This window comes from Armigeres subalbatus, chromosome 1 (genome assembly GCF_024139115.2).
Source record: "Armigeres subalbatus isolate Guangzhou_Male chromosome 1, GZ_Asu_2, whole genome shotgun sequence".
NCBI classification, from domain to species: domain Eukaryota; kingdom Metazoa; phylum Arthropoda; class Insecta; order Diptera; family Culicidae; genus Armigeres; species Armigeres subalbatus.
The window spans coordinates 36,950,259-36,978,116 of record NC_085139.1 but is presented as its reverse complement, the minus strand read 5'-3'; the positions used below and the strand labels follow the sequence as shown (position 1 = coordinate 36,978,116).

Here is a 27,858-nt window from a genome sequence, read left to right as displayed (position 1 = left end):
AGAAAACCACCAGACACCAGATACCACCAGGCACCAGACACGAGGGAGTTCCGGATAAAATCGTCGGTCTCATCGAAGCGCAATACGAAGCTTTTACGTGCAGAGTCCTGCATAACGGAGCTTTGTTTGACTCCATCTGAGTAGTCGCTGGAGTGAGGGAAGGATATATTCCATCTCCATGACTGTTCCTCCCTCGACGAGATCATGGTAAGTGCGATTGACCAAACCGTGAGCTCTGGCAGCCTATTACTATGGAGCATCTAAACGACTTCGATTTGGCTGATGATATTGCTCTTTTAGCATAACGGCGCTCTGATAGGCAGAGTAAGCTGAACGACCTGGTCGAACATCAACGTTACAGTTACCCTAAAGAAGAATAAATAAATTATGTTATAGCTTTGAAGCTGATCGAAATGGATTCTGCTCTCAAAAAGTATTTAAATGGGACTATTCCCAACACATAATAATAAATGAGAAATGACAAGTGAGAAGTTGAAACGAAAAGCGAGAAGCGGGACATCTCACTTCTCTCTCGTTATTTACCATTTTTAATTTTATATTTCTCAATTCTTTTAAACTCTTCTTAATTTTTTAAAATTATTATTATTCACTACACAATTAGTATGTCCATTTTAGCCAAATTGGTTTTGGTGAATGGGGAAACCATTAGGCCGTTTGTTCGGTTAAATAGAAAATTTGGCCAATCAACTTTCAGTCTAATGGCTTTCAACAGAATAGGATTCAGCCACATAGTCTTTTCTCGTTTTCGGTATCACATTAATGTCGATGTTTTTGCATCGCCGATTCATAATTTTGCCATTCGCAATCTTTTGTAATGACAGGTCTCTTTTTCGATTGGAATGACACTGACATTAAATTTGGCATTCCAATCGGAACATTTCCCGTCTTTGAAGTTGATGGTTTCACATATGTTATGTCACTAATTCATAATTTCTTACTCCGCGACGTCGCCACGTCACTAATTCACAATTTCTTACTCCGTTACGCCGCCAGTTAAAATTGCACTCGACAAGACATGGTGGGCAACACTGCGACATATGCCGCCGAAGGTTTCTGAGTTCTGGAACACCTCTAACCAAGTACGAAAATATAAAAGAATTGGGACTATATAAGCATTACAAATAACGTCCCTATAATACTTAAAAAGAGTTTTGTCTGACCTACAGCTTCCAATCAGTCTCATAGTTTAATTATTATGTGTTCTCATATATCCAAATAGGTCTGAAGTCCCGACAGAAAAGATATAATAAATTTTCTCAAGCCATCAAAAACTTTTACGAATAGATAGCTCACAAAAACGGTCCCACTCACCTGCAGTAAATTCCGATCATAACTATACAAGGTACGTAGAAACTTATACAACTAGAAACGACGGCATAGGTGGGCGTCAGGTCCAGGGCGCACGTTTCGTACTTGACGCCGTTGATGACGAGCGAGGTGTCCGTTTCGTCCCGCTTGTCCCGGTGAAGGTCGAGCGAAATGGGCACGAACGATACGAGCGCCGCCAGCAGCCAGATGACGACTATCGTCCCGATGGCAACGCGCCGCGTTACCCAGCGCCCGTATCTGCAAGTGAATAGAAAAAACCGGAAATGTTGAATGTAGTGTTGAATTTTACTGATTATGGATCGACTGTACGTTTTAATTTAATTTATTGAACGGCTACTCAGTCTTGCACTTATTACAACGAGTTTTTTATTTACCCGACGTTTCGACACGGGGATTGTGTCTTTTCCAAGGGGAAAATATTTTGTTGTTTGTCGTCGTATGTTTAGTCTAACTTGCACCGTCTGTTTGTCTAATTGTCCGTACATGACTTCGGAAGCACTGTTAACAAAAATATTTTCCCCTTGAAAAAGACACAATCCCCGTGTCGAAACGTCGGGTAAATAAAAAACTCGTTGTAATAAGTGCAAGACTGAGTAGCCGTTCAATAAATTAAAGTAGTGTTGAATGTTTGAGAGTAAAATAATCAGCAGACAGAATAAGTGGGAAAATCGGATCAAGAATTGTAGTAAACTAATTTCAGCCTCGGGCTGAAAGTCTCGATAATAAAGACAAAAAAAAATGGTAAACTAATGCGGCTACCCTGAGTGACCACTTTTACCCGGGGGCTATCGCAATAGGTTCTGACATACCAACGTCACACAGAATCAAGCTGTAATGAAATGATGTATTCCTATCAGGTACTGCAATTTAACACAAGTTCAAATCAGGGTAACATAAACAACAGACATATTAAAAAGTGGCAGTTCTGAATCATTCTTCTTAGAATTAACATCTAGGTGAAAGAAAATAATATTATTACAAAGTTTGATATTGAATTTAGTCACAAAGTCAGGTGAAAGATCAATATAATTTCTTCATCGCAAAAGCCCCACGACCGGTAAGATAAACATTTGCCTTTCCTATTGACTGCATGCTTTCATCACCATTCTGCATGCTATCTATCATGGGCCACCCAAGGACCTTTGACTACTGCCATCCACCCACCCTGTTTGGGAATAAAATATTTTCCTCGGAATTGGAAAACTTGTTCTTCTGTATCCTAGCTCTTGGATTACACACAGACACAGCCACTCTCGTCAAGTTTCGCACAAAAACTTACCTTCCCGTGCGGTCCGTCCGGTCCCCTGTTGAATTATGATTGTTCCTCACATTTCTTCTCACCTAGCCAACGACCACCGTCGGGGATTCGGCCGAGAAAAACGGAAAAATCCCTTCGACATACCAAAAGTCAACACCAGCAAAATGTGGACGAAGGAAGCACCAGAACTGAAACCGGTGTGGGGTGGTCCCAGTCCGATCCAATGTGCGGGCGCGTCACAAGAATGCCAAAAAGGTTTGTCCGTCGGACCGAAAATGATGATGGTGGTGGTGTTGCAAACACGCTTGAGATTCAAACAAATATGACCAGCCTCGCCAACAATGGGGACACAATGCCGGGGAAATCAGCTTTCAATAGTTTAGGTAGGTGTTTGGAAAGCAATAAATTAAAGGCCGATTTCTTCGAATACCGATAGGTTTGTTAGCTTGGTTGGGAAATGTGAGTTCGATGAAAAATTCCCCAGATATTTGAAGTAAATTTTCTATGATCGATCCACACGGCAACTGTTTTTTGGAAGGTTGATTTTCACGTAGGCTTTCCTTCCTGTCCTTCTCGAAACTCCTCGTCACATTTCTGGTTCGCATGTCAAAGATTCCAAGACAGTGATATACCCTCATCAGCAGTCGGTTTAATTATTACGAGATCAAACTCTCAAGACGTAGGGAATAAAATCATTAAACATAGTCTGCTCCGATGGAAATGAATTTTGCTGATATTCGTGTTTCCAGAGCTCAAAGAAAATTGTTTAGATTTTTCTTCTGTCTCGTGTTACCAAATTAGTTTCCTCATTTATTTGTGACCCATAGAAGGTTTAATTTTATTTTATTTAATATGTGTTACTCCGAAGAAAATGCTATCTTGAATGAAATACAAACACATCCTTCTGAGAAGCAACAGATTCGCGCCGTTATTTGTCTGCAGACTGATTGAGCAGAGTCAAACTACATAGGTAAACATGAGGAAGTCGTTTAGTGCATGTAAGAGTAGGTATTGATAACCAAGTAACAAATTAATTAAATCATGCAACCATATCTCAACCATTTTCATCGTTACTTTTTTGGCACAATGAGACTGTAGAATCGCTTTGAAATACACAGTTTCGAGAAATTTTTTGGGATATTACCATTTTATAGCGAACTCAGTCCCAATTAACACAGGAAGTCCGAATTTCTGGGAAAAACGTTACAATGCAGTATTCACAACCGGCTCTGTACTATAGGCAGTGTGGTAAACAATTCCGAATGAATCTACCAGACCAGCCATAAGCAATGTGATTTTATGCTCATTTTTCTTAGAATCTGACTTGTCTGTCTTTTGAACAGTGCTATGTGGTTGCGTATATGTACCGTTTTGATTCAAAATATGGAAGAGCCGAATATTTGTATGCTCGGTGAGGTGTTTAATGTTTGTATTAACGGTTTTAAAATTTAGGCCAAGTTACATATAATGTTCAGCGTGCAAAACAAAACGTAGTTGATTTAATTAACCCTTAAAGGCGATTTTTTTAGAAATCGTCGGAAATATTTTTAACGTAAATAACCATTGAAATTATTAACATTAAACGTATTTTCGGTTTGTTGTTTTAAAACAACATTGCGCCTTTTAGGGGGTAATTGATTTCTTATAGTTACAATTTGTTTTGTTACACATTGGATTTGTCTAATTAGTGTATCCCGACTTTTTCGAATTTAGAAACATAAAGTCAATTCTTATGCTAATGTTCGTAAATTATTGGCAATGATATCTTACAACACAGGCTCGGAATATGAATCCAAACGGTAGGTTCGGAATGCTTCTCAGGAATATATGCCCAACAGTACCTAGGTAGAAGCAACGTCGAAGCAGCTGGGAGAAGGAAAGTGCAGCCGTGATTGCATAAACAACAGTTGAGCTGAATATAAATGAATGTTCATAAGTTTCTCGTGTCAGCAAAGTTTCGAGATGGATGAAGTTGGCCATGGTTTGTGATGTAGATTTGTGAAATTATTCTGTCAAGAAGTTCGTTACAGGTGACTTGAGATGTTTTCATTCTGTCTTGCACTGTATTTTATAAAAATAAATCACAGTCAAGGAGTGTAATCGCCTCTAGGAAATATGAAAACAAGCAACAGACACGAAAGACAATAATGCCTATTATATCGTTAATTTGTTGATATTTTTCGGTGAAAACTAGACACACACTTTGCATAATTTTGAATAACGTTTCGGCCTACTGCTTTTCAGCCATCATCAGATTTGCAATTAATCAAACGTTCACCACCAGTGTGGTTTTCAAAGAGTTTGAAAACCACACTGGTGGTGAACGTTTGATTAATTGCAAATCTGATGATGGCTGAAAAGCAGTAGGCCGAAACGTTATGCAAAATTATGCAAAGTGTGTGCTTAGTTTTCACCGAAAAATATCAACAAATTAACGATATAAAAGTTCACGGAGACCCAAACCCTACCAAATAATGGCTATTAAATATAATAAACTGTTACAAATATGATTATATTTTTACAACATTTTTTTCGAATTGCGTTTATTTTTCGCTGATAATTATCTCATTACTTTCCATTTGCCACAATCCTTGATGGGATGATCTGTACTATTTAAGTAATTTTTTAAGAATTTGTTTACTACCTACTCAAAGTATGAGGGGGTAGATAATCAAAAACCTAACTTAATTCACCGAGTGGTGACACTGCCTTTCTCGCATTTAGCCAAGACACCAACCTTATATGGCGCTTACATAGTTCGATACCATTTTCTTAATAACTTTTAAACGCAATGGTCGGTCGTTATCAAATTCAATAGTGATCAACTAGAGTTTGTCCCCCGTCGAATGCAACTTGTTGCGAGAAAATCGGTTAGGAATTACTATATGAAAAAGTGGCTAATGTTTTTCGGTTTTCGTGTGCACACACACACATACACACGGACAGACAGACATTTGTTCAGCTCGACGAGCTGAGTCGATTGGTATATAACATCATGGGTCTCCGATACTTCTATAAAAAGTTCGTTTTTGGAGTGAAATTATAGCCTTTCGGTGCAACTTTGTTGTACGAGAAAGGCAAAAATAATTGAAAATCATAAGATTGAAAGCCGTTCGCTAGGGCGCGAACAAGTATGAAACGATAGTGTGGAAGGGACGCATGGAGACCATCTATTGAACAGCACAACAACGTAAATCTTCTTGCCTAACGACTTGGTTAGTTAGATTCTAAGAATGAAAGTATTTTGCTACCAGTTGTCGGTGAAAATGAGATTTTACAATTTATTTTTGAAAAAACTGCATGTTTAGGTCTGAATCAAATTAATCATGTGCAAAATCGACAAAATTGTTATTTGGACTTTTTGTTCGCAAACACTCTGTGGCTCAACAAACAAATAAAAAAAAAATAAAAAAAAAACCGAAAGCAAAAGGCTCACAAAATTTATAAACAATACACGAGTCAAGAAAATATAGAAAACTATTTGAATATTTGCGATCAACTTAGTTTAGTAGTGTCTTCGCGCTTACGGAATATAATGCTAAAACCGAAAAGGAAATCAAATCATGTCCAAAAAAAATTTTAACTAGGGGAAAAGACGGCTTTGGCAGGTTTTGTTCTATTATTATCAGGGGGTTTTTTGTCGATCAAATTTTTATGAAATTTGGCCACAATATTCTTTGATAAATGCTAAAAAAATTATGCAAAGAATGTTTAGGCCAAATTTGAGCATAATCAGTCATAAAAAACCCCCTGACAATAATAGAACAAAACCTGCCAAAGCCGTCATTCCCCCTATGCCAAAACCAAGTTAAAATCCAGCAATTTTCCATCGAAAATGACTTTAGATGAAAAATCAGAAGATAATGCTGATGATATTTGTACTTTTTTTGCAACCTTTTTTCATAAGACATATTCCGAGCTTTCCGAAAATGTTCGTGATTAAGAATATTTTTCACATTTTCCTGACAATTTAACCCCTCCAGGCCCAAATTTTTCTTAGCGGTATTACGCAGTATATTTGATATGTTCCATCTGTTTTCGTGATTTATAATGGAGAACTGACAAAACAAGTTGAAACATATTTTTTCGGGATGTACTAGATCATCCAAACAGTCCTTGAGTCCGGAACGTGCGATCTACAGTTGCAATGCGAGCTTTTTTCGACACTCTAAGCTTGGATATGTATTCAACCACGTCCATAACATATTTCTAAAAATCAAAAGACATGGTCAGATGGTTTTGAGATATTCTGGGTCATCCAAACCGTTCTTGAGTACAGAACTTGAGTACAGAACTTGAGTACAGAACTTAAGATCTACAACCACCACTCTATCTTTTTTCGTCGCTTCAAGCTTGGATATGTATTCAACTATATCCATAGTATATTTATGAAGATCAAGTGACAGAACTTGCAATGTGCAAACAGAATCAGAACTTGCGATGTGCAACCTCCACTCTAGCTTTTTCGTCGCTCCAAGCTAGAATATGTACTCAACTATGTTCATCACATATTCCAGAAGACCAGAAAACAAGGCAAGATGGTTTTAGGACATCCTGGGTTACCCAAACCGTCTTTGAGTTCAGAGCTTGCGATCTACAGCCTCCACTTTAGTTTTTTTTTCGTTGCTTCAAGCTTGAAAATGTATTTTTTTCGTCGCTCCAAGTTTAGATGTGTATTCAACCATATTCATAACATATTCATGAAGATCAGGAGACATGGTTAGATGGTTCTGGGATTTCCTGGGCCATCCAAACTATCCTTAAAGTTAGAACTTGTGATATACAACCACCACGCTAGCTTTTTTCGTCGCTCCAAGCTAGGATATGTATTCAAGCATATCCATAACATATTCCAGAAGACCAGGAACCATGGTAAGTTGGTTTTGGGACATCCTGGGTTATCCAAACCGTCCTTGAGTTCAGAACTTGCGATCTACAGCCACCAATCTAGCCTTTTCGTCGCTTTAAGTTTGGATATGTATTCAACCATATCCATAATACATTCCTGGAAATCAAGGGACATGTTTAGATGGTTTTAGGATATCCTGGGTCATCAAAACCGCCTTTGAGTTCAGACATGCCATTTACAGGCACAGCAGTAAATTTTGCAGCTAACCGTGAGCATTTAAAAAATCGGTACGTGCGACTATAACGCTGTCACAGTGCAAACATGCTTTATACTAACTGTTCAAGCACAGCAATATCGGCCCTTCTGGCAACGCGGATAAGATCCACAATTAGCAGTCAATAGCGATCTCCCTTTATCATGTGGTCATCTGATTCCCTTCCTTATCACTGCTATCAGGTAGAGCAATAGGAGAGATCGTCTCTCATTCGTCTGGAGAAACTCTCCACTGAGCCTCGGTATCGCTGTCGATACCGGGCAGTAGTTAGTTATCATCCAACAGTGCGCGAGATTGCATCGAAATACAATTTGTTCTCCAAACCGTATCGAGCAATAAATCGTTGTCCTGTCGTTTACAAGTACAATAAACAAGTAGTATTTTCCATAGCTCGCGAGTTTTAGTTTGGAAAAATGAAATTCCATACAGTGTCCGAAGATTATTATCGCGATCCCGGTCCGGACAGTGAACATTAAATTAGGTCCTTATGAACCGGATCCGTCAACCGGTGAACCGAACAAGTGTGGTAGTGTCTTCACAATCGGACAAAGTGGACGAAACAACGCGACAACATAAAAAATGGCGTACCAACTCGCCACCATCATCGTCCACTCCGTCGTCATCTGAAGTCGTCTTGTGTTGTCAAGGATGATCTATATGTGGTCTTCCTGGAAGCAATTGAATTCATCTTAATATAGTCCGTTCATAACAGTTCGTTCTCACATCCTGGAGTAAATCCATCGAACATCAGGTACCGATGTCCGATGTCTATTCCGTTGCTGTAGGCACCGACGAGCATTCTTTAGGGACTGATCAACCCATATGAGGACCATAGTCAACTGCTCAACAGCACCAATGAACTCCAGTGAGGCAACTGCATTCGATTCCTACGATTCCGGTCGTTATCATCGGAGCTTGGACCACCCGCGGAGGCCAGGAGGCCCCTGCTCCAGGCAAAAGCGACTGATGGGGGGCTGGGAGGGGGTCCCATTGTCCATTGGCGAGGACAACGATGACAACCAGGACGACAATTTCAATATTCCCCACGGCGATGATGATCCATTCGAAGCTATTTCAACCAATCGGTACTTCCAAGTCTGCAGATGTCCAGTACAGAAGTTACGGTCCAGCAATTCGTCACCATTCGAACCCGTTAATTGATGCAGTAATCAAGAGATCTTCGTATAGCTATCCATCCATCACCGATTTTGTTTACAACCTTATAGTTTGTCGGTCCGCAAGAAAGGCGATCGATCGACAACAGTAGGTCAAGGTCATAGTTATGTATACATATAGAATCAGTAAAACTCAGGAGAATCATTTCCAAAATCAAGCAGAACTAGGTAGTACAGTGTTGATCGCTGAACCATTAAAAATTTCTCAATTGAAATGCAAAGATTTCAAGGCGGCCGGCATGTTCAAGCACAGCAATATCGGCCCTTCTGGCAACGCGGATAAGATCCACAATTAGCAGTCAATAGCGATTTCCCTGTATCATGTGGTCATCTGATTCCCTTCCTTATCACTGCTATCAGGTAGAGCAATAGGAGAGATCGTCTCTTATTCGTCTGGAGAAACTCTTCACTGAGCCTCGGTATCACTGTCGATACCGGGCAGTAGTTAGTTATCAGCCAACAATGCGCGAGATTGCATCGAAATACAATTTGTTCTCCAAACCGTATCGAGCAATAAATCGTTGTCCTGTCGTTTACAAGTACAATAAACAAGTAGTATTTTCCATAGCTCGCGAGTTTTAGTTTGGAAAAACGAAATTCCATACAGTGTCCGAAGGTTATTATCGCGATCCCGGTCCGGACAGTGAATACTAACTTACAGAGCCTGGCTTATATCCCAGACAACCAGAATGCATGCATAATAGAATCATTTTTCTGTTATGCGACGCCTATGCGCACAATTTTCATCGCACACCAGTCGCGAAAACGCTTTTAACGCACAAAAGTGAGTGCGATATATGCGTATTTCTTATCCGACGTTGCACGGTAGTGTATGCGATGTGCACGAATTTTATGCGAGTTTGTTCGTCATACATTGCGATGTCATTTGTGATAACAAGCTCTCACTATGGGGGATCCCCATACAAGCGAGCGGTCAAAAATAAAATTGGACTTTTAAAGTGATTTTCCACTTAGTTTTAGCTGTGTATGGTCGAAATAGCATGAATATACAATTTCCAACCCCCCCCCCCTTTGGGGATCGTCTATGAATTACGTAATTATTTTTTTCATAGGTTCGATTAACGTGACAAAGCAAACCTATTTGGGAAGTTGAAATTTCGTGCGTTTTCTTAAGGAGAAGGAAGGGGCTGTACAAAAACTAAGTTCAGCAATTTATGGACATTATGGCGGCGATCATGTTAAATGACATTAATTTCATGACATTCCGTGATATTTTTTGTTCTCACTCTCATGCCTCACAATTTGTATTTAGAACAATTTGTTTGACAAAGTACTAGGATCTGAAGGATCATAAAGCATTAAATGTTAATCAAATAATCAGAATTGAAAATAACTTTTGAAAAGGGTATTAGCAAATTAGAAATCGCAATCCCATGACATTTTTACGTGTACAAGTTATTCAAAAAATGAGATTAATATATTCTCAAAAATGTGGACATTCATTGTGGAATGTAAGAATGCTCCATTCTTCCGAAAAGCAAAATTCTTTTAATTTAAATAACAACACTATTTGAATTACTTTTGATTTGTTTTCATGATTTCTACAAGTTATATACAGCATCATTCTTTTTCTGTGTCAAGGTTTAAGTCTTCAATGATATTTTCTTCAATTCCATCAACGATGGAAGATGAGATAAATTCATCTAAAGTATTAGAAGATAAAGAACTTTTGAAAATCTTCAAATATTACAAAATTACGCATGGCATAAGAATAACTAAGTGAAAAATTTTTTTCCAACGTCTCCTCGTTATCCAAATCGAGCTTAAAATGGATCTGATTCATGTAAGGCACGAAGGAAAATGTCAACATTTGCCTCTCTTGATCATTTTCTTGCATTATGAGTTCTAAATTTCTTCAACTGTTTATATTGACTTTCCGCTGGTTGTTCAGCCAGTGAACCTCAAAGTGTAGATGAGTGAATAAATATTTCCCTACCATTAGCCAGACATTCATGAACACTAGCAGGAATTTCATACGCTCCGTTCTAACTAAGATATTGTTCGTCTTTACTTTTGCAATAAACATGTCAGGAATTATTGATTCCAGGAGATTTATAAATATTTACATATTATGAAATCTCATATTTAGTTCTCCATCAGTAGCTAATGAATAGCTCAGAAAATTAGGTTTAGAGAATGACTCAAACCACTCAAGCCCCAAACGCATTTCAGCGGAATGGCGACGGAAACAGTAAAATTTGACAGGAAATATATGAGCGAACTGTTAAATCCTTCCGTTACCGTTGTGCTGCATTGCATTGGGGTTTTATTCATTTACTCCTTTGAAAAGTTAATTAAATGAGCTCAAATGGTTATAAATAAAGTCGAAGTTATTACCAATAAATGTATTTTGACCATACCCTTTGAGCGCATAGTTCAGTCTGACCCATTTTCAATAGGAAACGATGGGACTAGATTTCCCGTCGAATGAAACTTGTTGCGAGAAAATCGGACACAAATAAGTGTCTAAATGGCGATTGCGTTCTTTTGCGCACATACATACAGACGCGCATGCACACACATACAGACATCACCTCAATTCTTCGCGCTGAGTTAGTTGATATATACCACTAGGGGTCTCCGGGCCTTCTATCAAACATTCGTTTTGGAATGAGCATTAACCTTGGAGTACGAGAGAGGCAAAACACGGTAAAAAACAAATGAAAAAAAAATCAGAGTGACTTAACTCTGTTAATTGCAAATACTGGCAAGAAATTCTTTCAGGACATTTTAGTCGAAGCTTTGTCCTTGATGTGTATCATAAAAGAACCCGGGGATTCCTGAGGAAAAAAAGTTCTTCACTATCAAAGTTGAAAATAGCGTCGTTTTGGAAAAAATATTGCTTCCGCATTTTTTCAATTTTTTTCACAGTGTAACCATTAGTTTTTGCACACCATTTAAAAGCTTATACAATAACCTTTGTAATGATGTATTAACATTGAAGAAAAAACATTTAAAAAATATTTCAATAAATAGTTGAAAATAAAATATTTTTTCAGAAAATTTGCTAACTTTTTTACCCATTTCTGACTTTGCCACCTTATATCTTTGGAACTAGTGCACCTAGAGACTTCAAATTCAGAATTTCTCTTAATTAGAGTATTGACAATGGAGAGAAAATATTTTAAAATAATTCGGAAGACATGACATTTTCGATTAATGACCGCCCGAAATCCTATAGTGGCTCTGTTTGACAGATAATCCGATTTCATTTGAGTTTGTTTGCAGGGATATGCGATGTCAACAAATCAAGCTTGAATAAAGTCGTAAAATGGCCTACTGTGTGGGAAAATTTATAAATAAACTGATGAGCTTCGCACCATAATGCGATTTTGATGAAATTTGAATCGGTAAACGATTTTAATCGTGCATTCTTATGCGATGTGTGGTTGTCTGGGATAGCTTTACATTGTCGAAAAGGCAAAATATAGTGCTTATGGTTACTTTGGGTTTCCGCCACTCAAAGCTCCAATATATCGGCACCAACATTTCAAAAGATTTTTTTTTTGCAGCTGTGGATCTCAAATCTCGATCTCAAAGACAGTTTGGGTTGTCCAGAATATTATTATTTATTATTTATTCAGACTAAGGCCGAAGTGGCCTGTGCGGTATATAAGAGTCTTCTCCATTCGGCTCGGTCCATGGCTACACGTCGCCAACCACGCAGTCTACGGAGGGTCCGCAAGTCATCTTCCACCTGATCGATCCACCTTGCCCGCTGCGCACCTCGCCTTCTTGTGCCCGTCGGATCGTTGTCGAGAACCATTTTCACCGGGTTACTGTCCGACATTCTGGCTACGTGCCCGGCCCATCGCAGTCGTCCGATTTTCGCGGTGTGAACGATGGATGGTTCTCCCAACAGCTGATGCAATTCGTGGTTCATTCGCCTCCTCCACGTACCGTCCGCCATCTGCACCCCACTATAGATGGTACGCAGCACTTTCCTTTCGAAAACTCCAAGTGCGCGTTGGTCCTCCACGAGCATCGTCCAGGTCTCGTGTCCGTAGAGGACTACCGGTCTAATTAGCGTTTTGTAGATTGTCAGTTTGGTACGGCGGCGAACTCTATTCGATCGGAGCGTCTTGCGGAGTCCAAAGTACGTACGATTTCCAGCCACTATGTGTCTCCGAATTTCTCTGCTGGTGTCATTTTCGGCAGTCACCAGTGAGCCCAAGTACACAAATTCTTCTACCACCTCGATTTCGTCACCACCGATGCAAACTCGCGGTGGGTGGCTCACATTGTCTTCTCTTGAACCTCTTCCTATTATGTACTTCGTCTTCGACGTGTTGATGACTAGTCCGATCCGCTTAGCTTCCCTCTTCAGTCTGATGTAGGCTTCCTCCATCTTCTCAAAGTTACGTGCCATAATATCTATGTCGTCGGCGAAACCAAATAGCTGGACGGACTTATTGAAAATTGTACCACTCGTGTTAATCCCTGCTCTTCGTATTACACCTTCCAAAGCGATGTTGAATAGCAAACACGAAAGACCATCACCTTGCCGTAACCCTCTGCGGGTTTCGAAGGGACTCGAGAATGCCCTGAAACTCGAACTACGCACATCACCCGATCCATCGTCGCTTTGATCAACCGTGTCAGTTTATCCGGAAAACCGTGTTCGTGCATTAGCTGCCATAGCTGGTCCCGATCGATTGTATCATATGCGGCTTTGAAGTCGATGAATAGATGATGTGTGGGCACGTTGTATTCGCGGCATTTCTGCAGTACTTGGCGAATGGCAAACACCTGGTCCGTGGTGGAGCTTTCGCCCATAAAACCCGCCTGGTACTGCCCCACGAACTCCCTTGCAGTTGGTGCTAGTCGACGGCATGAAATTTGGGAGAGTACCTTGTAGGCGGCGTTCAGCAATGTGATTGCGCGGTAGTTGCTACAATCCAGCTTATCGCCCTTTTTGTAGATGGTCCAGAATATCTCAAAACTATTTAACGATATCCGTTGACCTCCCGGGAGGTGTAAAGGATATAATTGAACGAAAATTGAAGCTTTGAGTATCGAAAAGAGCTTCTAAGCAGTGATAGATCTCAAGTCCCGAAGTCAAAGATAGTTTGGATTGCCCAGAATATATCATAAATATCTTACAATATCCGTGGACCTCCAGAGAGGGGTAATGGATGCAATTAAACGGATATTGAAGCTTTGAGTATCAAAAAGAGATCCTAAGCAGCTGTAGATCTCAAGTAGCGAACTCAAGGACAGTTAGGATTGCCCGAAATATCTCATAACTATCTTACAATATACGTTGACCTCCCAGGAGGTGCAATGGATATAATTGAACGAATATTTAAGCTTTGAGTACCAAAAAGAGCTTCCAAGCAGCTGTAGATCTTAAGTCCCGAATTCAAAGACATTTTGGATTGTCCAGAATACCTCAAAACTATCTAACCATATCCGTTGACCTCCCGGGAGGTGTAATGAATATATTTGAACGAATATTGAGGCTTTGAGTACCAAAGAGAGCTTCTAACCAGCTGTAGATCTCAAGTCTCGAAGTCAAAGATAGTTAGGATTGCCTAGAATATGTCATAATTGTCTTACAATATCTGTATTGAAGCTTTACGTATCGAAAAAGCTTCTAAGTAGGTGTAGATCTCAAGTTCCGAACTCAAGGATAGTTTGGATTGCCCAGAATATCTTAAAATCCTCTTACGAGATCCGTTGACCTCCCGGGAAGTGTAATGGATATAATTGAACGGATATTAAAGCTTTGAGTACCAAGAAGGGCTTCTAAGCAGCTGTAGATCTCAAGTCCAGAACTGAAGGACAGTTGGGCTTGCCCAGATTATCTCATAACTATCTGACAATACCCGTTGAGCTCCCAGGAGGTGTAGGGGATACAATTAAACGAATATTAAAGCTTTGAGTACCGAGAAGAACTTGTAAGCAACTGTAGATCTCAAGTCCCGAACTCACTGACAGTGTGGATTGCCCAGAATATCTCATAACTATCTTACCATATCCATTGATTTCCTGGGAGATGTAATGGATATAATTGAACGAATATTGATGCTTTGAGTACCAAAAAGAGCTTCCAAGCAGCTGTAGATCTCAAGTCCCAAACTCAATGACATTTCGGATTGCTGAGAATATCTCATAACTATCTTACCATATCCGTTGACCTCTCGGTAGGTGTATTGCATATGTTTGAATGAATGTTGAAGCTTTAAGTATCGAAAAAAGCCTCTAAGCAAGTGTAGATCTCAAGTCTCGAACTCAAGGATAGTTAGGATTGCCCAGAATATCTTAAAATTATCTTACAATATCCGTTGACCTCCCGGGAGGTGTAAAGGAATGCATATTGAAGCTTTCAGCACTGAAAAACGATTTTCTTGCAGCTGTAGATTTCAAGTCCTAAACTCAAGGAAAGTTTGGATGGCCTAGGACGCCAAAAGATCTTAAAAAATAGTTGTTTGTACATCACGTTAACTCTATGGATACATTTGAATAAAAATCTTATTCTGAAACAATACAATCCGCTGTCAATACACCTAAAATTGTCTCTTCCGTAACTTCAGCGTGTTCATGACGTTGTAGGTTATCGTAGGGCCTTGATCACCCATGCCTGATATTTTTCCCTGATAGGGGAATAAATTTCAAGCAATTTTGCCAAAGAGAGTGTTCACTTTTATACATCGTGCGATTTTATACATCCATTTTTTCTGCTGGGGTCATATATGACCACGTGGGCCTGAAAGGGTTAAGTATTGTTGGTGTTAACCAAAATTATGTAACTGAGACTCTTCAGAATTTGGATGGACATCGTCAAGTTAACGCGGAGACAAGGCCAGTTTATCATTGCCAGCGACCTGAATGCCAAGCACCAAGCACAAGCCTGGGGAAACAGTCTGAGCTCAAGGCACGCTGCAATCGAATCACAAAAATTATCAAGTCCAGAATGGTGGACCTCAAAAATAACGATTTTTCGAATAAGACCCGCACTCTCCCAGATTATGCTAAGCCGTTCTGGAAAATGACCAAAATACTAAAATTCAAGCCTCGGCCCATTCCACCTTTTATCCCACTAGACAATAATGGCAATAAGGATCGCTTGATAACTCCTGCAAATAAGGTCGCTGAAATAGGTAATCACTTCTGTATCAAGGAAGATCTGTATCAACGCGGCGTAGGCCCAGGTCATCATTTCCCCCCACTCCAAATACCCTAAACCCTCAATGGCACGACTGTGGAATAGGCCAATGAGGCCGACTACCTTGGCTTGACCCTCGACAGCAAGCTTATTTTCAGGTAACAGGTTGACAAGACGGTGACGAAGTGTAACGTCTTGTTGAAACTACTGTACCCTATTTGATCAACCGCCGGTCGTCATTGTCCCTGAAAAATAAGCTTGCTGTCTACAAGCAAATCATCCTCCCTGTATGCCGTATTCCAAGCAGGCAATCATCCACATATCGTTTGAAAAACAATGGAACGATTCCCCGGTCGTGTAGTTTTTTAGAGCTGCTCTCTCGATTCTCTCCAATACAATGTTTGCTACAACAGGGGAAAGGGGAGAGCCCATCGACTATAGAGCCCATGACTATAAAGTAGCTTACAAACCGGTTGACAAAATTAAAGATGTGTTATTTACGAAAACCAAAGGCGTAATACCAAAAAACAAAAATACAAATCTAGTGTATGATATACCGTGCGGTGCATGTGAAAAATTGTACATCGGTGAACAAACGAGTTCTTATATAAACGTCTGGACCAACATAAATACAATGTGAAAACAAAAAACATTTCCGGTACCTACTTCTGTGGAAATTACTCTTTTGTTATTCAGGACGCTATACAAGGTTTTCATTGGGGAAACGCTCAATGCACAATCCATTCTTTTGTCATATATTATAATGATGAAGCACAAAATTTAAAGTTTACAAGCTTCATAGCAGTCGCAGAATTTACTAAACATAACCATGTTGCCGTTCGGCTGTTTATAACAAATTGTGTGAATTTCATTAAAAAAAGCTACTTTACCTGAAAAATATTCATTTTTATTTCTGATGGATCAGGCAGTCAATACAAAAATAAGACGACTGCTTTCAATTTGTGTCACATGTACAAGGTCTTCGGTCTTAATGCAGTGTGGAACTTTTTTGCCACTTGCCATGGAAAAGGGCCTTGTGACGCTTTAGGAGGTGTTCTAAAGCGAAACGTTTCAAAAGCAAGTTTACAAGGCCATCATATTATAACTGCATACGAACTTTACTCTTGGGCTGTTTCTAAAGTAGATTCCAAAATATATTACGTGTTTTTCTTGGAAAAAGAATTACAATGCAATGGAAAAGAAAATAAAGAACCGTTATACTCGTGTAAAACAAATCTCTGGGACACAATCGTTTCATTACTTTAAGCCACAAAATGAAAATTACATTATCGTGAAACGGTTTTCGTTTTCAGATGAAGAAAAGTGTGTTAAATTGTAAGAATATTGCTATGTAATATTTTTTTTGATGAATTATGAAATTTTTTTTTTCAAATTAAATGCTGAGTTTTAATTGAAGGTAATCAGAGAAAACCCTTGCTTTTAGTCTAAAGCTTTGAGATTTGAGCTACAATTCCTCAATATTGCAGAGCCAAGATTCTCTCAGACAGCGCTGGTTGCCAATTTTTTAATAATACCAATGGAAAGCATTCATTACACAAAGCATTTCAACGTAGATTTCATTAGTCGGAGAAATTGTGTTTTTTGGACTTCAAAATTACTATTTTTTTAAAATATATTCTAGTTTCAGTTCGGTTCACTCAAAATTACCCTTTTGTGGAATAGTTCAAAATAGTTAAGTTTACTCAGTCGTGGTTTACGCTACCACTCAAATTCGGCATGAGTGCCTCCTTATGAGCACTCATGCTGAATTAGGACGCTAACGGACCATTGTGGTTCCAGTTACAGCGTAAACCATGGCTGAGTAAACCCTAGCAATGTTGGTCTCTGCTTTTAAACAATTTGAGGCTGATTTACAGTTCTTACATTTAATGGGGTCAGAATTGGACAAGCCTCTCCTACTTTTGATGGGTACATAACTTCACATATAAAACTACATTTGTAAACATGGTTATCATGAATTTATTAGGAATAAGTTTAATAACTTCAACGAAATGATTCCCGCAGTTATTTTGAAGTGATGGAGAATAATATTCATTCCATGTGCGTATGGGCAGAAAACTTGAAATTTTCAAAAAAATATAACTCAAAAACGGCTCGATGAACATTTCTAATTTTTCGATATGTTATGTAAAAATGTTTGAATTTTCATAAAAAAAATATAAAAATATATAGTCGTTGTGGTCCAACATTTCAAAAATCATAAAAAAACGAATATTTTACCCATTTTAGCAAATTTGAGTACATCAATACACCAAACCAAAAATTTTAGTAAGAACTAGAGGTAATAAGCTTTCTATCCATAAAAAAAACATTGCAGCGAATCGCAAATAGCGATTTTTCTGGTAACCCTATATCGAACATGGTCACCCTAATGAAAAATAAAAAATACGGGTCTGATTATTTTCGATGAAGAACATACCAAGCGATTTTGAGCAGAATTGGACAACTTTTTTTTCAACTCTATTCTTTTCCCGTGGAATCGCTATAATGTATATAAACAAACCCGACGTTGCGTAGCCATTATAGGCATGCTAGGAACATCATTTTAAAATGCTTGCTTTAGTAGTTAAAAATAATGTTTTGGTCAGTTTTATGTACGAAACATGTTTTTTTTTTCAATTAGCGTATATTTGAGGCTCAAGCGCTCGAAGGCATAACGGAGCCGAAAGTCAATTGAAATTTTATTACAATTTCATCTTTTGCTTCTTATGTTCGTATGTTAGTGTTGGGGAGCCGAAAAACTCGCGGCTTGGTCGAGGTTAAGGAGTAGGGACACGGCAGGTATTTCCGTCCATCGTCATAGGGGCTAAAACCAACGAAAGCAACGTACATTTGCTAGAACTCCACTATAGCAGAACGTTTCTCCTGAGTTTACGATTTGGTACGTATGAGTTTTACAAAAAAGCGTCTCTTTTATTGGTTTTCGAGACTATGACGAACAGACGAAAATACCTGCTGTCTCCCTACATTCAAAAAAAAAAAATCATAAGGGTTGTGTACAAGACACGACCGCCCGACGTAAACTACGTAAAACAGTTTGGTGAAATGAAGAATCTAGTTTCAGTGCAAGAATACATATTTGCAGCAGCTCTCTACAATACGCGCTCGTTATTCTGCTACGAACGGCAACGTAATTCGGCTACGACGTCGTACTTTGAACAAATTCGTCTCGCCTCAATCTTCCTATGTTTAAAATGGTGTCCATGAGAAGAATCGATTAATTCCCAATAATACATATTTCGAATCACTAACGACCACACGACCCACGCCATAGGCTGGAATAACAAAACCAAATAAGAATCTTGAAAGAATTAAACTTGACTGCCACTGAAGCCATCCATGCGAATACATATTTGTAGCATCTCCCTCCGACGCGAGCTCGTGGTTCTGCTACGGACGCCAGGCAACTTTCAACGTCTCCAAGCGGTTAATTTGCACTTTGAAAAAAGTTCGCCTCGCCTCAATCTTCCTTTGTATAGAATGAGAAGAACCGATTTTTCCAATATCCCATATGTATTTGGAATAAAATTTGCTCAGCAACTCCGCCGATGCTTAGAGATGTCGTAAAATCTCGATTAATCGATTAGTAACTAATCGATTACTCTCGATTCTTGACGATTATTGAATCGATTCATCGTTGAGTAGTAATCGAATCAAAATTAATCGATTATCATAACGATGAATCGATTAATTGAAGTAATCGAAATCTAATAGTTGTCGTAAAATCCCGATTAATCGATTACTCTCGATTCTTGTCGATTATTGAATCGATTAATCGTTGGGAAGTAATCGATTTAAAAATTAATCGATTATCACAACAAAAAATCGATTAATCGAAGTAATCGATTAATTTGCGACATCTCTACCGATGCTGGGACCGCTCTCAGCGATATTTCAAATGAAATGCCACGCGCGCGGGGGAGAGCAGTTTTCTTATAATCAATGAAGATGGCCCATTAGTCCCGACTCTTTGTTATCCGGTATGACTGCAAATATTGTGTACCCGTCACACACTTACTCAAGGGGCGTGACTACAGGTTTAACTTTATTGATTACAAGAAATCAGCTCTTCCACGCGCGCGAGCCATTTCGTTCGAGATGTCGCGAAAAGCAGATCGTATTCCCACCATCGGCTTCGGCGGAGCTGCTACCGGAAATTTCATTCTCATCGATGGTGTGGTTCATGCGGTCGTTCGCGCTCAGATTTAATTTTCTTGTCTGAAGTACTAATGATTGGCTACCATCAGAGAAAGTAGCTCTTAAGTCACAACTTGAGGCGAGATGAATTTTGTTCAAAGTAAAACTTAATTGCTTGGTGATGGCAGATTGCTTTCCATCGGACGAATCACAAGCGCGCGTTATAAAAAGACGCTGCCGATAATTATTCGCGTGGATAGCAGTAACAGTCAAGTGAAATTTCCCATCAAGATTATAATTCTAGTAGGTAGCCTGCTACTTGCTTAAGGTTTTATTTCCATCCATGCGAATACATATTTGCAGCTTCTCCTTCTGACGCGCGCTCGGACCGGCAGTAATGCTATGATTCCGCTACCGATACCAAACAATTATGCTTTGTTCTATGAAAAAAGTTCGTCTTACATCAACTTTCTCGATCACTTATCAATCACTGAATCATTGTTCAAAATTTATTCCAAAAAATTTTCTAGTTCCAAGCGGTTGCACTATAGACAAATTATTTCAACTAAACCTTCCTCCCAAACATAATGGTGGTTCTGAAAAGATCCGATTCATTCCCAATTATGTGCCTCACCAACAACAACTACTGGACTGCGCGACAGCCATCTGATGATTCGGCTCTACGCATGCCGTTAATTGCCAGATCCAAAAATGCTGCTTGTAACACGGATGTAAAGATGTACTGCTGTTGCCACGACCGCCACCACTATCGAACGAAAAATTTTCATCCGCACCACCACAGCCGTTGTCGCTAGGACTGCTTCTAGACGCCTTGGTTCACTTTCCATGAAATCCAGAATGAAAATGACACGCGCACGCGAAACACGGGGCTTTTTATACACAGGGAAAACGAAGCAGTGGATCAAAAGGCCCGTACCTTACTGCAATCTGATGTCCGTGTTGGGGATTTATGAACGGGATTGATTATTTTTGAATTTTGCACCCGGTTTGGAAAGAAATAACATTTTCAATAGTTTGCCGTTGATAGTGAATAGTTTTAATACAATTAGTAAATTGGTGGAAAGTTTCCGAATCTATTAATAACAAAATCTGGAAAATCCGTCGAAAGATAAAGTTGCCATTACCGTTTGAAATTTTATATGATTTCGTGACGGTCCCCAATTTGGAAATTGTCATTTTGCACCCTGTATACAAGGCCTCCCCTTAGACGTAGTTGTCAAAATGCGCGAACAATAAACACGTCCGTACGTGCTGCTGTCTCGAACTGGAATGGGCCACGCGCGCGCGGGAGAGCAGTTTTCTTATCTATCTATATATATAAAACTCAATGTTTGTATGTTTGTATGTATGTTTGTATGTATGTTCCAGCATAACTTCTGAACCCATTGACCGATTTCAACCAAATTTGGAACACTCATTCTTTATCTTAAGAAGACGACGATAGGGGGCTTAGAGATGCTCTTTGGGAAAGAGGGAGGGTGTGGAGGGAAGGGTATTGCTTAGTTATTGATCAAGTCAGTGTACTTTTTGAACCCCATTGGCCGATTTCAACCAAATTTGGAACACTCATTCTTTATCTTGAAGAGACGACGATAGTGGAGTTAGGGATGCTGTTTGGAAAAGGGGGAGGGTATGGGGGGAGGGGTATTGCTTAGTTGTTGGTCAACTCAGTGTATCTTTTGAACCCCTTGGCCGATTTGGGTATAAAACAATCATAATTGTTACCCTTCGTCGGAATAATGGTATGCCCAGTGAAAGGCAATGAATAATGTGTTTCCTTCTGAATGGTGGATGTGTTGCTTCTTTAAAAGTAGGCATTTGCCCGGAATAAGGCAATGGTGGGTGTGATCCCTTCTTTAAAAATATGCGTTTGCCCAGAATATGGCATCGATGGATGTTTTTCCTGCTTTAGAAAAAGACGTTTGCCTGGAATAAGGCTTTTCAAACCCACGATCCCTTCTTCAAAATCAGTCAGTGTTTCCTAAAGCCTTCTTTTAATCAAATGATAAAATATGAATAAGTAAACACAATTACCCTGTTGACCAATTGGTTTTATCATTTTCCGATTTTGAAAGAAAACTGCAAACCAAACTGGCAATTCCGAGCAAGGCCGGGTACATAAAGCTAGTAATCAATAAAGATGGCTCATTAGTCCCGCCTCTTTGTTGTCCGGTATGACTGCAAATATTGTGTAACCGTCACACACACACCAAAGGGGCGTGGCTACAGGTTCAACTTTATTGATTACAAGAAAGCAGCTTTTATGCGCGCGCGAGCCATTTCGTTTGAGATGTCGCGGAGAGCAGACCGTGGTACCACCTTCGGCATCGGCGGAGCTCCTACCGGAAATTTTATTCCCGGCGATGGTGTGGGTCGCGCGGTCGTCGTCATTAACATTAGCAGCGCTCAGTTTAAATTTTCTTGTATGATGTTATGAAATTTGGCCACAATATTCTTTGGTATGTTATGATATGATATGATATTTGATATGAAGTACTAACGATCGGCTACCATCAATGAAAGTGGCTCTAAAGGTGACTCGGGGAGGCACTACACACCGTGTTATTTTTCCTATCTTCTTTCTCTTTTTAACATTGACACCTCGTAATTTTGGAGTGGCGTATTTAGGTTTTCAGTTGTTTGATGTAACTGTAAATGTATCAACATGTAGATTGCGAGTAAGCACGCGCCGGTGATACTTTTTCAAAATCATATTTATTGTAGAAAAAAAATTAAGCATTAATGATAATTAATAGTGTCAATAGAATTGGCAAATTGCTGAAGGGTTTCCGAATCGATTGATAAGCAAATGTCGAAAATAAGATAAAGACGCTATTAGCGTTTGAAATCTATCCTAATTTTTGTGACAGTCTCGAATTTGGAAATTTCCGTTTTAAACCCTGTATCTGAGTCTTCCCATTAGACGAAGTTTACGTCAAAAAATCTTTAGCAAACATCAATACTGACGCCATACAATTTTTTCAGTCATAATGCGCATCAATTTTTTGCATGGTCTCGTTCCGATACTTGCTTGGGATTCAACTACCGACGTTAGCGTTGCGCTTTGAATAAAGTTCATCTCAGAACCGATTTCTTTTTCAATCAACAGGAAAAATACAAAATTAGTCTCGCGGGAAAATTTCATGTTGTGCCGACAACATCCAAATCGTTGCAAACGCCACGTTAGTGAATAAATTGCTGTAGCAATCTTCCGATGACAGCCTATGCTCGGACCGGCACTAATGCTATGATTCCGCTACCGACGCCAAACAATTATGCTTTGTTCTATTTAGAAAGTTCGTCTAATATCAACATTCTCAATCACTAAAATCATACAACTCCGAATTACGCTAGAAAATTTCACCGAAGAATTTTCCAGTTCCTAACGGTTGCACTTTAGGAAAATTATTTCAACTTAACCTTCCTCCCAAATATAATGATGGTCCTGAAAAGAACCGATTAATTGCCACTTATGTGCAGCCACTGGGCTGCGCGACCGCCATCCGATGATTCGGCTCAACGAACGCCGTCGATTACCAGATCCGCCGAAGATGGGACACGGATGAAAATGATGTGCTGCTGCTTCCACGACCGCCACCACCGACCGAAAAAAATTCATCCGCTGAGACAGCCGTTGTCACTGGGACGGCTTCTGGACGACCTGGTCCGCTCGCCGTGACATCCAGAATGAAAATGACGCGCGCACGCGAAACACGGGGCTTTTTATACAAGGGGAAAACGAAACAGTGGATCAAAAGGCCCGTACCTTACTGCAATCTGATGTCTGTGTTGGGGATTTATGAACGGAATTGAATTTTCCACCCGGTTTGGAAAGAAACAACATTTTCAATAGTTTAACGTTGATAATCAATAGTATCAATAGAATTGGCAAATTGCTGGAGAGTTTCTGAATCGATTGATAAGCAAATGTCGAAAATCCATCGAAAGATAAAGACGCTATTAGCGTTTGAAATCTATCCTAATTTCGTGACGGTCTCGAATTTGGAAATTTCGGTTTTACACCCTGTATCTGAGTCTTCCCCTTAGACGTAGTTTACGTCAAACAAAAATTGGATGGGATAGGGCCTTGGGATTATATTGGTGTCCGTAGGTAGCGTTGATGCGGTCTTTCCATGATGATTGGTGTGGAGCAGAACAGGGGCAAACTGTAATGATACAAGCAAAACGTTTCTACCGAGCGGAGTGGGAGAAAACAAGGTGCACATGGCCCTACGAATGGAGGGAAAGGGAATTAAACAATGACGTTGATGCGCAAAAAAAAAAAGGGTACGAGGGCCATGTAGTCAAAATCAAGCTTTCCCAACACATCTATAATGTCCTCATTGTCTGGTTTCCCTCGGGCCCGGAGGAATGCATATACATCGGACCTGGCAATACCGTATTCGGGACAGTTACAGACAACGTGATTGATGTACTGATAGCTTGCCCAACAACCGCATCGATTGCTGTCTGCGAGCCCTACTCGATAGGAATGCGCGTTTAGTTGGACATTAGTCGACACATTATCTTAATAAAGTATCGGCTAAGGTCCAACACCTTGAACCAAGGTCTTTTCGAAACCTGCGGGAGAATGGAAAGTAACCGCCTACCCAAATCTCCTTCATTCCATTTTCGTTGCCAACTAAGTAAGGCCTGCTGACGAGAAATTGAAAAAAAATCAAAGGTCACTCCTGACGGAATCGAAGTTTCAAAGTGCTCGCGTTTTCGGGGGTACTCCACTCGGTACGGAAGCAACGCACAACTGTCATTTTTGTTGATTTAGTTTTGCTGCGTCGCAGCATGCGTGAAAAAAAATAAAAATGACAGTTGTGCGTTGCTTCCGTATCGAGTGGTGTGCCCCCGAAAACGCGAGCACTTTGAAACTTGGATTCCGTCAGGAGTGACCTTGAAGGTGATTTGACGCTCGTATATATCACCTTCCATAGCGCCCACCTTGGCAAGTGAGTCCGCTCTCTCATTACCCGGGATCGAGCAATGTGAAGGGACCAATACCAAAGTGATAGTGTAAAAGCGATTCGATAGAGCACTCAATATGGATCGTATTTCGCTCAGGAAATACGGTGAGTGCTGTACCGGCCTAATTGAACGTATAGCCTCTATCGAGCTGAGACTATCCGTAAAAATGAAGTATTGATCAGAGGGAAGAGAGGCAATTTGCTCTAATGCGTAGTGTATAGCTGCTAATTCTACAACCTATACGGAACAAGGATTTTGAAGTTTTCGAGCGGCGCTATGTAATTCGTTGAAGACACAAAATCCAGTGGAGTCACGAAATATGTTGCTGATATCTGTTGCTTGTCATCTGGTGCAGCAAAACTACAATTTATCAAGAAGCTCGTTCTAGCGGAGCGACTGAAGCAAATTTCAGTCGTTAAGGGTTCCATTACTAGCACTCACTCCCTATCTTACAAAATGGTGAATTTGGGCAGAATTTCATTCGTGGTCCTTAAAGCTTAGGAGCTCAATAGTGTAGTGCATGATGTTTTACTGTGGGGTATGGCGGGGCACCAAACTGTTTTGCTCGTTAAATATTGCGTAAAATATGCTTTTACAAAACTACTAAAAACTAAAATCTGGACGGAGCTGTTATTAAATTATCAAGCCTACTGCATAGATCTGTTTAAGAGCTTTGTAACGATATATAAATATGTTATTTTGAGACGAAAATATGGAAAAGCTGTCCGTTTTCCCAAAACACGTGAAAATGTCATTTCTAAGATCGACCAGTTTGAATGCTCCCCACAGCTCTTCAAAAATCTAAAAAATAAAAGCCGTCCTGATTATAAAAAAAACATAGGTTATAAGCTGTGTATTCATCACATTTTACACTCCCAAATTGAGAATAGGCCTCTTGGTTGTTTTGGCCACTCCTTTCTATGGGGCTGTCTTATTGTGCAGTGTTGCAAAAAGTACAGTAAACCACGTAAAACACTGTAATTCTCTGAATATTTACATTGGTAAAATTTCATGCACCGATCAAACTGAGACAGAGATGAGATCGCAGCAAGCATCGAACGCGCGTGGATGTGTTTTTCATTTTTAGCTGTCTAATTTTTTGTTGATATTTTTTTCAATTCGGCTGAAAAAGGGCTTGAAGAAAGTTTTTGTAACAAAGTTTAGTGTAAGGTATCAGGAAAGTGATAGTTTTTTTTAGTGTTTTACGTTTCAACAGTGATTCGGCTAAAGTGATTTTTTTTATGCATAAAATCGCTAGATTTCAAGTGGAGTTCGCGCGGATTTTGTTGAGCTGTGCGGAAACAAAAAATATTTTAGTTGCTAGATAAAGATTGTCGCTTCGGTTCCCTTTGTTCTGCTGTCCGAAACATGTGTGGTACATACCTGTCAAATCGTATGGATTTTCCTTCTTTGACATTTAGCTTCCCTATCATCGCCAGCAAAAGATGTTCCGGACAGCGACGACAGCGACAATATTTGTCTAGTAACTAAAATATCTTTTGCGGAAATCAATCAGTCGTGTTGTCGTGTTACACGAACAGATAGTTCGCGCGGGATAGTTTGTGTGGTTGAAATAAAAACGTTGTAGGATGTAGAATGTTCGCGCGATTATCGAAACATCATATTCTGTTGTGCGGGCGAATAAATTAAAAAGAAAGTGAAACCACCAGTGCAGGTGAGCTTAAGGTTGGTTGGGAAAATATGGTAAGCTTTATTGTAAAACTGTGATTCAAAAATAATGCTTTCTATCACTAAATACACGCCAGAATCAAATAGATTAAATTTTGATTCAGGAAGTGTGAATACACTTCAGATATCATTATGATATGTGGGTGTAATCATGCGGGGCTTATTGTACACGAATATAGCTTCGGAATGCATGCGTTCTTGAAATGGGCTATAGGAGTTGCAATAGAGCTATCACCTTCTAGCTCCCGGATCTAAGATTCTTGCAATTATATAAATAAAATGGTTGCACGAATATTCTATCCATAATCCCACTGCCAGACAGTGGGAGTTAGATTGTAAACACACACACACACACACACACCGATCAAACTGAGACAGATTCTAAAAAATATACAGAATATTTTGAAATGTGTTTATACTTCCGCAGACTGTTTGTTTGCTGCTGCGTGAGACTCCCGTGCCGCCGATGCGGTAAGTATTCGAAAAATATGTCTCGTTTTCTTGAATTTAATTACATGTTGTGTGCCACCGGTACTGATTTATTAGTTCTCATCATAAAAATAAGTGAGGAGTAATGAAATTAATATTTGGCCCCGAAAAACGGTCATACGTTGTGAAATTATTGTACGAAAACATTAATTGGGTATTTAATAATAATGTTGCGTATTGAACATCCCCAACATGATTTTACTCTGGGCCGAGCTGTCAACCTGTGAGCTAACTGCCAAGAAGTCAAATTTTCAAATTCTTTTAAAATGGATTTCAAATATAAAATTTAGGGTCTATGAGTATGAAAAAATATGTTGTATCTCATAAAAAGGTATTCCATCGAATAAATACAAAAAAAAATCAATATGTTTTTCAAAATTAAAAAACCCAATTGAGGGGGGAGAAAATAGTAAAAGCATGCACTTTCGTCAGCTTGGTCGTGACTGCTACTGCGGCTGCCATGTTTTGTTTTTCCTTTGACTGCATGGC

General features: G+C 39.5%; 1 protein-coding gene across 1 annotated transcript in view; it reads right to left on the bottom strand.

Moving 5' to 3' along the window:
• The window catches only part of LOC134224303 (dopamine receptor 1), a 727,585-nt gene that overhangs the window by 59,081 nt on the left and 640,646 nt on the right, over window positions 1-27,858 (bottom strand). Inside the window, exon 7 of the mRNA XM_062703640.1 lies at window positions 1,333-1,587. Coding sequence (XP_062559624.1) covers window positions 1,333-1,587 — 255 coding nt within the window. The remainder of the gene's footprint in view (window positions 1-1,332; window positions 1,588-27,858) is intronic.